Here is a 13,861-nt window from a genome sequence, read left to right as displayed (position 1 = left end):
TCACAACATAAAATGTTCTTTACATTAAATGTGAAATGCAGTGTTAATCAAAAAAATCTTTGGCAGACGAACATCTTCTCTTTACCTTGTCAACATCACAATGTATTGACCACCTCCCTGTTGTTGAGTGATCAGTCTCTGCTCTCCTGGTGTTGGGAATCTTCTCTCAGGTCAAATGTTCTCCATTATCCCTCTCCATGAAGTCAACATACAGTGCTTGTAAGAAGTCTGTGCTCGATTCTTTATTTCTTATTCCTGAATCCTGTATCCTGTATCCTGTAAGTGAGAATGTTCTACAGGAGAGCATGTGGACGAAAATACGCAGCTAGACATGAAACGACAATGTTTCATTCTGGAGACATTAGAAAGTTGACCTTATTAAGTTTCAAGCTTCCCCAGATGATGAATTTATGTGAATATTGGCATAAGGCCATTGAACTTTTCATCTTTCATGTGAAAGGAAGCAGAGAACAAAAAAGGCTTCCGTAGCCAAACCTAGAAATCCAACAAGGGTCAAAGGCTGTTAGGAAATCCATTGAGAACCACTGAAACATAACAAAGAACAAAAGTTTTATCCTCGCTGGTGCCCCAAAGGAAATCTGGTGCTTAAAATGAACATTTCACATACATATTTTATACATTGTGTTATGTAATTTCTGGGTATTGAAATTCCGTAAGTTCAACAGGTCCCTCCTATAAAAAAAATAAACAAATAAATCACTTTTCAGTGGGCTTGTCACTTGGCATTGCTTCAACTGCAGCCACTGTATCTTCAGAATTAGTAAATGGATAAACTGGGTTATAGTTACAGTTTAAAAAGCTGTTAGATTTCCTTCTGGTTTTTGCAATCAATTTATCATTCAGTGCAGATTGGCAGCTCTTTCATATATGATCATTTGTGTAGTAGTCGATGGCTTTAATTTGCAACATTTGTCACCATGCATTTCTCTTCAAGATGACGTTTTGGCCCTCAGGCTTTCTCCCAGATCAGCAGTCTAACAAACTCACTATGGCCTTACACAGTCAGAAATGGTAGAGTTATTATTTTCATGTAAAGTGCTAATAATTTATTAAAATGCTGTGCTTTTTAAGAATACAACAAAATTTGGATGATAAATTTTTATCTTTCCACTGCAACACCAGATAACTGGTTTGACTCTCTTTGACATCCACTGGTGTGATTGATTTTAACTTTGATTGACGCTGGAAGCGGTAAGAATGCACCTTAATGAGAAGCTTTTGTTCACAACACACTTGAATGACATACTTGTGACACTAACAAATTAGCAGTAGCTTACTTGTTGGAGTACATTCCCTTACTGAGAAAGACAGAAAGAGGCAAAGGATCAAAGGAACCAGAGTTGTAGTTCGACCTTTGAGCTTGTGTCTTATTGAAGCATTGTTAATATCGATGGCACATGGCTCTCTTCTCTTTTGAGAAGCGCTTGAATTCATTGCTCTGTTGAAGTGAGACGCAAAAGCTGAGCCAACTCTGGAGAACTTCATGCACTCCAAGTTCCTCACTTGTCTTTCAGAGTTACTGTCTCAGAGGGTTTAGTTGAATATGACAGCCTTGGCATGCGTGTGTATATGTATGTGTGTAACTGCGCACGGTGAGCACATTTTCTTGTAATCATGAGCAGGTGACAGAATTTTGCTTGCAGACAAGTTTGTCAGCGGGAGTTGATAAGAAGTGGTTGGTATTACACCGGATATAAAAACGAAATGTTGTCTTGATCAGTGTCATGAAAGCATCAGGGTCAAGAACAGAACACAGATTGTATCAGCAATGAGGACTAACAGCACTACAGAAACAGGCCAGCCAGCAGTCATGTACAGTCCACTTCAAACCTTCAAGGATACAGCATTAAGGCAGCTTTCATGGTTTAGGCTGCCACACCTCATGTGGTGTTTGGGCTTTGAGTGAGAGAGGCAGTCTGGTACCTGAAAGAAAAATCCTAATTTTCCTGGGCATATGCTGAAATGACCTCCACCAAGGAGGTTATGCTTTCTGTCCGGTTTGTTTGTGAGCTGGTCCAATTTTCATGAAACTTGGTGGAAGGGTGTAGCAATGTGCCGTGGAAGAAAGCATGGAATTTTCAAACAGATCTGAATCAAAGGGCGGATACACAAAATTACTTTTCAATATGTCAGCGTGTTTTGTTCCTCAAGTTAACTGTCTGTTCAGTTTTTAGCCAGATTATCAACTGCAGTAATGCCGTTTTTCATAAATGACTAGCAAATGGGACACAGGGCTTACTAACTAATTTTAACAGCACAAGACTTTAACTGTGAGGTAATGTAATCAATTACAAAAAATTCTACAAAGTCTTATCATACTATGCTGCATGATGACAAGCTGCATCTGTCGTCTTAAAATGAGGTCTGGCAAGCAGCACTTTGATATGTGGGTTTCAAAGCATCACAAGACAGAACAGGTCAAAGGGTTCACATCTGTGCCCAGATCCAGGTGTGCTGGTGGACAGAACTGCAGAATAATCAATTGTTCCTTGGGGAAAAACCTTGAAAATCATGGCAATATATCCAATACTAACTACACTGTCAAAAATGTTACTTCAATTTTTTTGGTTTTCTAAAAGATTTTGTCCACAATCATTATTTTTCTATCCTCTGCCTATTTTTGCTTGGGTTTCATTTTTGGTTGTGCTTATATTAACTCTCTGTTTATCTCTCTATGCTAAAATGGTCATGTTTTCATGTTTTTTGGAAGTTCGAGAATTCGTCCACAGTACAGACTGAACTTCCAGGTGGTCTCCAGATTTACAGTGTGAATACAAACAGCAGACGCCTTGACAGACAGTGGGCCGGTCTCAAGAGACGAAGGTGTGACATCGAAAGCAGCTCTGCTGCGGGGAAATGTGTTCCTGCAGGCTGGTGCAGCTGACACATCAGTAGCCCCTTGGGTGCTGTTCTTTTACTGTTTCTAATTTAACATGCGACCAATCATGATTTTTAATGATTTCAAATGTTTGTGTCATTACACTGAGTTTGCTGGTGAGTACTGATTGGGTTGTATTTAAATGCTTACTTGGACCACTTTTATTTTGAAAAGGTAAATTGTCATTTCTGGCAAACTAGATCAACAGTGAGCTTTAAATCTAAATCTAAATATTATGTAATGATAATGATATAAAGTCAAATTTGTGATTTTGCATAGAGTTGGGCTTATGCCAAAGAATGCTTATGGCATTGAGAATTTAGCCTGCTTGCTGATGGTGTCTGTTATGTAGCCTATAGGATGGTTTAGTTGTTAGTGAGACTGTCTTGTAACCTGAGGGTCATGCGTTTAATCCCCACACCTGTCAATCTGTGCATCACCAACCTGGTGTCGTATTGAAGTGCCCTTTAGTAAAAACCTGAACTAAGTGCCTTTTATGATGATTGATGTCCCAGTGAGTGTCAGCTGACCGCTGTGATCTAACATGTAAATATAATGTAGCTTCTAATCAGATGAAACCAGTGTGCCTTGTTAAGTAGGAGCAATACATGAGTAATAGGGGGTTGTGTAAGGTTTCCCACGCCAGATGACTCTCACAGGATCCACTGTGTGCCTGGGAACATTTGTGCTTTTCTGACTGAAACCAGAACACAACAGTAGATAGTGTGTATTTGGTTGTGTTATAAATACATGAAAGCAGTGAGTGCGTCTTTGATAGGCAGCCGAGCTGTATCCTCCTCACATTCTTCAGTGTGTTACAACATGGACCTAAGTATCGTGTAAGCTGTTGTAAAATGTGTTTACATTGTAAACTCTGACAAACAGTCTGATAATCTGGCAATGTTCACTTCAAGTGTTTCTCCAAACAGTGGAAGGGTTCACAGTCACTTCTGTTTAACTGATCTGGCTCAGAGTAACTTCTCTCCGCTCTGAAACAGCACACTTATTTATGTCTTCCTCTCCCCTTTATTGTGCTTTCCATGGCTGCAAATCATCATAATTCATTGCTGCTACCTACAGCTTGTGATTGGCCCATGTGAATGGTAAACTTATGGTTATCCAGTACAAAGGTCTTGCGTAACATTCAATAGCCCACTCGTGATTTTCTCGTGTTGCTTTTCAGTTAGAAAATGATGTGGTAATTTTGGAGGTGAATGCTTCTTGAATTGATGTTTGGCTCTTTATTCAGACAGGGATCATTGTTCTTGTTCTACAGGTTGGTCTTTCAAGATGTTAGCCATGACAGTGTCCTCTATCACAAGAGACTGAGCCTAAATAGTGTGGTGTCATGAAATCAGCCTAGAAATATTCCCCTCAGAGGTTGTGGTCTGACTGTGGGATTGGACTGTTCAGGTCCAGTGCTGATTCTGCTGTATAATACCATGCCAATTATGCTCTATTAACTGTCATTACCTGTGCTAATCCCTATGTCATAATACTCTAATGTTCATCGTCTCTAGCCTGGCAGCCACTGCCATGGTTCGAGCTCAACTCGATTGATTTCAGCTGCTTCATTAGAGCAGTCCGTCTCAGCTCCTGGCAAAAGGAAAAACTGGGGTGTCAGGAGTCAGCCTCCTGTAAACACATGCTGGCCTCAAATGTCTGCGCTTATGTGTTCATAGCCTGGTGGGTGACTGAATGCTTTTCGTATATGTGTGGCCCAGTGAGGGTCCACAAGTCTTTGTGTTTGTGTCAGTTAATAAAATATAACAGTCACAGATGTATTTGCATCTTGACACTAAAGGAGCTTGTCTGATCATCCGTATGGCTCCTACTACAGTATGGACTCATCTGTATCTGCTGGCGTCATTGTCTGACGATGAATGGTGGGATCTGAAGCTGATTGTGTGATTTAATGGTGATCTGTCATGCGGGCTTCAGAAGCATGATCTAATATAAGCCCAAATCTTATAAAACCTCTGCTAATTCAAGGAAACCTCATGATGTATGGTGGAATTAGGAAACAAGGAAAAAGATACATGAGCTGTTCTATTTTCCAGGGCTCAAATTGGCCCCAGATGCCTTTAGTACCTCTGTCTACTGTCTGAAAGAGAAGGTTTGTTAGAGCATTTATTATATGTGCTGCATTTTATCATATTTAGCAGCTTTTTTAATGTAATTTTAAATATTATTAGTCCGTAGATTGATTAATTAATTAACCAGCTAATTAGAGCTGCAACAATTAATCGACTAATTGTCAGCTCTTAAATTATTCACCAACAATTTTGCTAATCGATTAATTGGTTTAAAAAAAATCTAAATTCTCATTCTAGCTTCCTAAATGTGAATATTTTCTGGTTTCTTCACATTCTCTATGACAGTAAAATGAATATCTTTGGGAAGATGTCATCTTGGGCTTTGAAAAACACTGATTTTTGCTTTTCACCAATTTCTGATATTTTATAGACCAAACAACTAATTGATTAATGGAAAAAATAATTAAGGGTAATCAACAATCATCATCTAAATTTCTTTCAAAATGGAAGCCTCAAGGTTTCAAATGAGAACATCAGAGGTGCATTATTGCCACTAACTGTCGCACTTACGTCATGTGACGGCGTGGTAAGCGGTCCTGCTGGCCAAATCATATGACCTTGCGAAGCAGCTGGATTCCTACATCACGCTGCCTGTCCTGAATATAAAGCAGAGAGGGTAAAGCTGCTTTCTCATATGAACTCCAGGCAATGTCAGCAGAATCGGGTCCAGACGTTGAACATTTGTCTGTGTCAGAGGCGTTCTCACTTACTGGAAATACTCCTTTAGGTTTAGGCGAGGGGTGGCACCTGGGCAGAGTGTGCAGGAGCAGGAGGAGAACTCATCTGGAACGATGACTGTTTTTGCATTGATGTCAGTACTGCATGTATTTGGATGCATCCGCAATCTCAAAGAAAGAGTGAAAACCAAATACAGACAAGACAAGCAGAAAGAGTACGAAGCAGCTACCTTTATTCGGTCATCCTGTATTGTGATTATGTACTACTATGAAACATACTGTTAGAGACAGAATAGCTAAAGCACTGTCTCAGATAAACTCCACCCCCACCCCCCCAGTCCATCCACCAACATGCCAACACAGCGAGCACAGAGCAAACAGGCCGAAGTCACAAAAGGGGATCCCCGCAGTGGTGGCAGCTCGTGAAAAGGTCAGGATGATTGACTGGAGGCAGATACCACTCCTAACCTTTGGCTGAACTTGTTCAAGCTCCATGAGTTGAGGGACCCCCAGCTAGATTGTCCCCCGCCCCTCCAGTCAGATGTTACCAATTTCTATATGTTGTTTGTCTTTTGGATCTTTCATCAAATCCTATTCCTCTTGAAGCCAAAGAGAAATAGGATTTCTATCTTTTCCATCTTTTTTATGATGCTAAAAACTTGGCGGTTGATTCGGCATTTCTGTGCCAGAGCAGTGTTTTGCTTTGTCATGAAACAGATGATTTAGGTTCTGCAGTACTGAACAAATTGAGTGGTCTTATTGTTCAGTGTATTGCTTGAAGAAGACACTAGACTACACAAACCATTCATCAGCAGTATTGTTTGTTTCTGTTCCCCCCCGCTCAGGTCATAAAGTTTGTATTAGTGAATGGCTGGAATGCACGCTGTTGTTTTCCTACGGTGAATCAGAACCAGAAGCATTTACAGATTAAGCTCTCTTGCCAAGTTGAATTAACAAGATTATTGGCTGTGGGCCAGAAGACGTGTTTACATGTGTTCTTGAACTTGGACACATAGTGTTGGATTCAGTCAGGATTATGCAACACTCTTAAGACAACATCCTGTAAAGGAGAATGCATTTGACTACAAAGCAGGCGTGTGACCGTAAAGCAGGCATGTGTGTTGGGAGCACATGTCTCTGTTTATGCTCACCAGCCCTTGAGCGACCAGCTGTCATCTCTTTAACAGGCCGATCGCACTTTGCTTCAGGGCCTTGAAGTAAATAGTGCTTTACTTCCCCAAGTCACGGAAACCATCCTGCCTCAAACCTTGAATTACTGGTCGTTAATTTGGGACAGGTAACCATGCAATACAGAGCCTTAGAGATTACTGCTGCACTGCGAATAGATCTGTTTTCACTGGATGGCCTTCAGGGTGGAGGGACGGCAGTAAGATGTAAACGTATCATGACACAGTCTTGGACTTGATTGCTGCTTGACAGCAAGCTCTTGATTTGTCTGTTGTGTTGGGTTAAGATGCAGTACGACTGTTTTATCTACATTCTGTTCTAAACATTATTTCTTGGTGATATTTCAGTCAATTGTCTTTGAGCTGTGCTCCACTGCCAGACATGAGTTGACTGTAGAGATGTCTCTTCTCATCACATTGATGTTTTATCTCTCAGTACATGAAAGCAGTGTCCTCTGGGACACACAGACTTTTCATGCTAAACTTTGTTGGGTTTTCTATTTTATAATTCATCAAAGGCATACATGGATTCACATACTCGTGCTCCCTCGGGGAAATGGGAGCCAAGTTTGTTTCTGCAAAGTCCATTCATGCATTTCTAAACCAACAGAGATGTCCTTTCTCTGTGGATACCGAAGTGATAGTGGTGACTGTGTTGCACGTGAATACATGAGCATGACTTTGGTTTGGACATAACAGGTTTCAAAGGGGAAGGAAGTGAGAAGGAGGAAAAAAGCCAATCAGCATCGTTTGATTGTGTGTGAAACAATGCAGGCAACATTCCACTGACAACAGAGGCGACACATTCCTCTTTTTAATTGAGTCCCCTCACATGACCCTGTGGTGGTTTTAAAACACTATCCAGAGAGATCCAGACGTTTCATGCATTTTTAGGATGCATGTTTCCACTGAGGTGTTTGTTTGACTTAATCTGATGTCCAGTTGAAATGGCATTTTTTTTTTTATCTGCTACAGCATACATACCTGTTCTGTACATCACCTGTGCTGTGCTCTCCTTTGAGAAAAATCAGAAATCAAAAGGGGAGAAATTAGATTTTTCTACTTTTGGTTTTATGATTGTGTCCCCTAGTTATGCATTCATTTGATGGAATATTTTCAGGCGCTGTATCCTTCTACACAGATGGAAACTTAAATTCAATACAGCCAATCAAATCATGCATGAATCAATGTTCTATCATAGCTCAGCTTACCTTCTAGTGTCCCTCTTATCCAACTTGAAAACATAAACAGCATCTTATTGAACAGCATGTAAATGTACCTGCAACTGTTACTTTGGTCCTGTCAGAAGCTGGTGTGGTCCTCACTCTTCAAGACAACTAACAACATGATTTAAAATGTTGACATTATTATTTTTTACCACAAGAAGAGATGACTCAATTTGCACTTTAAAAGCTTTTTTTTTTTTTTTTAAATTCCACTAACAGCATCACACTTATATTATGTGAGATTGTTCTTATCCCAATGTTCCTATCTGAATATTTATTTTTCTGATCAGAAAATAGTAATACATTAGCCTGGCCAGTAGGGATGTATACCGTGGACCGGTACTTTTCGGTACCGGTCCGTAATTGGGTCGGTACCAGGGTACCGTTAAGATTCTTGCCTAACGGTACTCTTATCGGTCCTTTTTTTTTTTTTTTTTTTTTTTTTTTTTTTTTTTTTTTTTTTAACTTTATTTTGGAGATTTTTGTCTGCGTCTACCCAGCCGTCGCGTAATTCCGTCACTGCCGCCGTCTACAGGTGATGAGCTCAGGCTGAGCCATCATGTCGGTGAGGGTCAAGCGCTCAAAAGTTTGGGCGTACTTTGTCAAAGTTAATGATAACGTGGCTCGATGCAGTCTCTGTGAGAGAGAGGTTGCGTCCAAGGGGGGCAACACTAGCAATATGACCAAATACTTGGAGCGCGCTCATAACATGAAGCTAAAGCAGTGCGGCGTGTTCGATTGCTATAAGAAAGCTAGTCACGTTAGCAGCCCGACGACGGCTAACGCTAAAGACTGCATCACAGTGACAGCGCCAGCGGCACCCGGCTTCGTTTCTGCGACGTCAAGTCACGGTAAGTTTGCAGATGTATGGATGGATGCGGGCATGCATGCGTGCGAGCGAGCATGCATGCGTGTGTGTATGTGTGTGCGCATGTGTCAATATATACTGTATGTATGCCTTGTACAGGCTCCAGTATATTACCATGTATGGCTCTGTCTGTTTACAGTCTGGTTTGAACAAGATGTTGTTCTGACACTGTTCTGTGAAGCTTTATTATTACCTTGTGGTAATTAAAAAAAGGTTGAATCTTTTAACATCTTGTAACGTCTTTATTTTTTACACAAAATTACATGTTGTAGTATCGATAAGAGTATCGATAAGTATCGGTACCGATAAGGAGTATCGGGATCGGTATCGGTATCGATAAAATCCTAACGATATACATCCCTACTGGCCAGTCTTTAGTGGATAATTTATTACTTTCTACACCAGATGTGATGCTGATGGGGGTATCTGATTCAGTGTTTAATCGCCACTTCAAATGGCATTTTATGTTTTTCTGTGCACTGTGGCCTTAACCTACAAAACGATGCAAAATGAATATGCCACTTAAACTTTTATAGCAGTGTTACTGTAGCTGAAGGTTCCTATTCCTCAAGCTTCCTCATGAGCTGTTTTATTAGTCAGATCAGATCTCAATTCGGTGTTATATGTTGTCTCAACCTAAGCGTTCCCTCTGGTCAGTCAGGAGCTTCATATGCACTTCAGCTCAGGATGACACTTATGGGAGCAACAGATGTACATGAACCAAGGTTGTTAGCCTCTCTGCAGCCACTGCCAAACTGAACAGCAAAGTAATGAGAAAAACGGAAACCCTGCTATTTTCTACAGTTCAGACGTTGTCATAGCCAAGAGGGAAATATGTAATTTATGGTAATGTGCATGATCCCCAAAGGACAGAATATTAATTGACCTAACCTTTAAGACACTAGTTTCCACCTGGAGGTTTGGGCCCACCACAGACCATGACGTTATTTTGGGGATTTATTGAATCTGGAAAAAATGTTTCAAATACATATACAGATTTTAATGTCACTCATTATTTCTTACTCTTGTGAAATTATGACTATGAGCAGTTTCTCTGTTTCCAGTTGACACGCACCTGTGTGAAAATATAAGCCTTATTTATCTGCGCAAGTACATTTCCTAGTTGTTAGTAATAATAATAATGTCCTGTAGGATTAGGGTTATTTTACTGTATTTTTGTCTATCCTTTCCTCTCTTCCTGCACTTGCTGCCCTCAAACTGTAGCCTAGATGAATCTCAGTAAAGGTGGTGACACTGTAATCTTTCCTTGTGAAGGTGGTGTGACACTATAATCTCTCTGTGCAGTCGCACTCATTGACAAGGTTATCGAACAGCTTGACCTAGTTATTAGAGAGACTGTTCTATAACTCGAAGTGCACAAGTTCAACCACTGGCATGTTTCCTTTTTCAGCAACGAACCGAAACCTGACCATATTGTACGGCAAGGGACTGTGAACGCTACATGTCAAAGTAGTAAAAGGTTATCTAGCTTCACTAAGCAGAGCATTAACTTTCATGTGGCACATTTATTGAGGAGCTCCTAAATCAAGGTCGTCTACTCGGCTGCAGATATTGTATAAGCCTATCTAGGCCACTGAAACTTAACTGGGATCAGACCATGAAGTGTTGCTGTCTTACGAACAAAGCCAGCTATTATTTAATGTGCTGCACCTGTTATTTCTACACATTTACAGTGACGACCTGGGGATGGTACTTCCTCATATAGAAGACTGCAGAATGCTATAATGTCATTTCTTGAAATGTTATTTGTAGTCTGCTGTTGGCTAGTCGTGCACTTGCACACAAAAGATTGAGCATTTTGTTTCACAAACATTGGTTGAGGCCATATCTGGAGAAAGAAATAGTCTCACTCATTAAGCTAAACCTCAGTGGGCAGAGCCAAAGAAGTTTGTCCGGCCAAGTAACTTTAGCCTGAAGCCCAGTGGAAAAGGCACGCTCTCTGTTAACTGAGAAAATGCAGTCTAGCAGCACTCGGCTAGTTTATTTAACTTTCTAAGGTTGCACCAGCTCTGCTACCTTATAGACGTTTAGAGGAATAGTTTGACATTTTGGGGAATATGCTATTTCACTCTTTGCTTGGAGTTAAATGAGAAACATTATTGCATTAGTACATATGAATCTAAGCTTAGCATGCAGATTGGAAACAGTCTCTCTGAAGCTATACTACAAATTGCCGCTGCTATTCAGCTTTTGTACAGATGAAACAAACTAGATAAAACATGTTAATTGGTGAGCTTCATTGGTTCTTATAGGCAGATTACCTTCAGACAGATATTGAACTTTTCCTTTAAAGTTGCAGTTAGCTAGCCTGCTGACCTTCAGAGGTCGTGACTGTGTTGTCAGGAATAAATGGAAAAAACAAATGACTGAAAGATTGGCTGTTTTACTTTTAGCAGTCCCCTCTTTGAAGCTTGGCACTTGTGCTAGCCCTGCCCACTGATGTTTAATTCAGCAAATAATGTTATGGCCTCTTCTACAGCATTTCCATAAACTGTAAGAATATGGGTGTTGTGGACCAGATGCTTGTGCTGTGAGGCAGACTTTTAGGCTTCACACTCGGGCAGAGGCAGTAGTGGCGGATACCAGCTAAATGTCAGCATACTACGAAAAACTGTGCTATTTTCTTTTCTCTGTTTGTCTGTCTTTATCTGCTTCTCTGTCTGTCTAACTCCCGAGCATCAAACACAACTTCTGACTGTGCTCCCCCAGCAGCAGAAATAAGGCCTACAGTCGGCCTACTCGCTGACATACAGCAGTCCATTTCTTTTGTAACAGGTCCAGGCTCCCCGGCGAGCCAAGAAGCTGACAGAAACATACAGCTGGGCCAGACACTCTACATCTCCACACTTTTTCACAGCTGTGCAAATAAATGTAAAAGAAACTCCCAGGAAATTTAATCTTGTAATTGTTTTGGCTTCCAAGCCAGCAGTCCAAAGGGATCCCCCTTTTTATGGCCAAATCTCTGACAGTGTTTGTGAGAATAAATGGATTTTAAGTAGGACTGGTCCTTAATGTCCAGCAGCAGATATTCCAGGGTGGGAGGCATTTTTTTTTTTTTTTTTAAACTGCTGGTGTCCATGTTTGCACTTAAAATGTTTGTGTGTGCTCATGTGGGCTGTCAAATGTATTTATTAACTTGCCTGAGTAAAGGTGAGAGGTCAAAACTTCAGCTAAAGGTTGAATGCCAGGAATAGAAAACAACAATTTGGATTCAGTTCGTTTCATGAATTTTGCTGCTACTGAACCTTTCTCATTGCTGGAACATGTACATGTGTGCTGCGCCAAGGCTTTTGTTGCAACGAATAAGAAGCATTTATATGTGAGGCAATATTTGTGCAAGAAAAGCCTGCATGCCTCATGATGTACTGTAGTCATGCAAATACATGCAAACAGGCAGCTTCTCCTCCTCAGAGGGTCTGACCAACTATACCCGATAAATCCCCTGTCACAACACATTAGCCTGCCAGAGCCATTTGGTTGGGATGATTGCGGCTTATGTCAAGCTTGTTAGTGTTTAGCACTGTTAACCAGAGACGGACTTGATATACGGCAGGCAGCTCTTTGTGCACCTCTCCATACCATTCCCAGAATTTACTGCGAAGGAAAGACGTGAAAGGAGTGTTTAAAAAGGTTGTGGAGCTTGTTCTTGATTTCTAAGTGGAGCTTGTGTGTCTAGACTTAAGATTCAGAGACTGACTGACTTGATTATTTGATGTTCTGTTTTGTGGTATGAAGCCGTCTTAGTCTTATATTTTGCTAACTCACTCCTTTGTTCTCTCTGTAGGCTGTGACAGGAAGATGCTTTGGTGACAAGGATTTCAGAGGAGGTTTGGAGAACGGGATACTGCTATGCGAGTAAGTTTTGACTGCGTTTTCATTTTTATCTGTAGTAATTATTGATTCAATTCTCCTCAAGCTGTCTCTAAGGCTTTTTTCTGTTGCTTGTTTTCTACTCCTGAAGAAAATGATGCTTTCTTAGTCTTGTCTGAGTGACAAACAAAACACTACTATGTTTTAAAAGAATAACCACAAATGTATCAGAATTAACAGGAACGTTGGCACTCAAAGCAGTTTTTCTTTCTTAAGTGCGCTGACTTGTTTAACAATGCTGTGGTCCAGTGATCACAGAGACATGCGTCCCGTCTACCCGCTGATAATGAGTTGAGGTGCTGAAATGAGAATGAAAACACATACACACTTGCGCTTTCTCTCTTCCACATTCCTTTCTGCCAAATTCAGTTACACAAGCCCAGTGTTTACACCATCTTTATTTTGAATACAGACATCACATCCAATTTAATAGTGTCCCCACTGGTTTTGGAATTCCTTCAACATCATGGTACATGTAGATATCAGACCTTACTATTGCTTTCTAAACGTTTATCAGGGGGGTGAATTTACTTGGGTATAAAGAGACATGGAAAGTAATGTCAGTTTGAGAACTGGTGAGGCGAGGGTCATTCAGTTTTTTGTAACTTCACCGCTTGATGACATGAAATCCTACCCACTAGTCCTTTAAAACATTTATCAAGCAAAAAGTGCTAAATGTTTGTAAACTGAATATCTTAGAATTTTGGACTGGTGGTTAGTAAAAAACAAGACATTTGAAGGCATTACTTTGGTCCTTGGGAACTTATGATGGACATTTTACACTTCTGACATTTTACAGAATAAAATCTTATATGATTAATGAGCTTGATAATGGAAAAAATATTCTAAAGATTAATGGATAATGGAAATCACACACCAACAATAATCACCATTTTGGAAAGTAAAAAACTGAGAGCTCAAGCGTCTGCCCATTCTGCACAATTCTCTGAATATGTTATTTATAAAGAAAAAAATGTAATGAACATTTTTAATCTGCATCTTCATCTGCCTCCAAAT

The 13,861-nt window shown here is 40.4% G+C and overlaps 1 protein-coding gene across 10 annotated transcripts in view; it reads left to right on the top strand.

Moving 5' to 3' along the window:
- Window positions 1-13,861, top strand: part of LOC143325504 (LIM and calponin homology domains-containing protein 1-like) — an 88,032-nt gene that overhangs the window by 23,384 nt on the left and 50,787 nt on the right. For all 10 annotated transcript variants that reach the window (XM_076738583.1, XM_076738582.1, XM_076738581.1 and 7 more), the window contains exon 2: window positions 12,759-12,829. In XM_076738583.1, the coding sequence (XP_076594698.1) occupies window positions 12,759-12,829 (71 nt within the window). The remainder of the gene's footprint in view (window positions 1-12,758; window positions 12,830-13,861) is intronic.

This window comes from Chaetodon auriga, chromosome 9 (genome assembly GCF_051107435.1).
Source record: "Chaetodon auriga isolate fChaAug3 chromosome 9, fChaAug3.hap1, whole genome shotgun sequence".
In the NCBI taxonomy this organism is placed as follows: domain Eukaryota; kingdom Metazoa; phylum Chordata; class Actinopteri; order Chaetodontiformes; family Chaetodontidae; genus Chaetodon; species Chaetodon auriga.
This window is presented reverse-complemented; position numbering and strand designations above follow the sequence as displayed.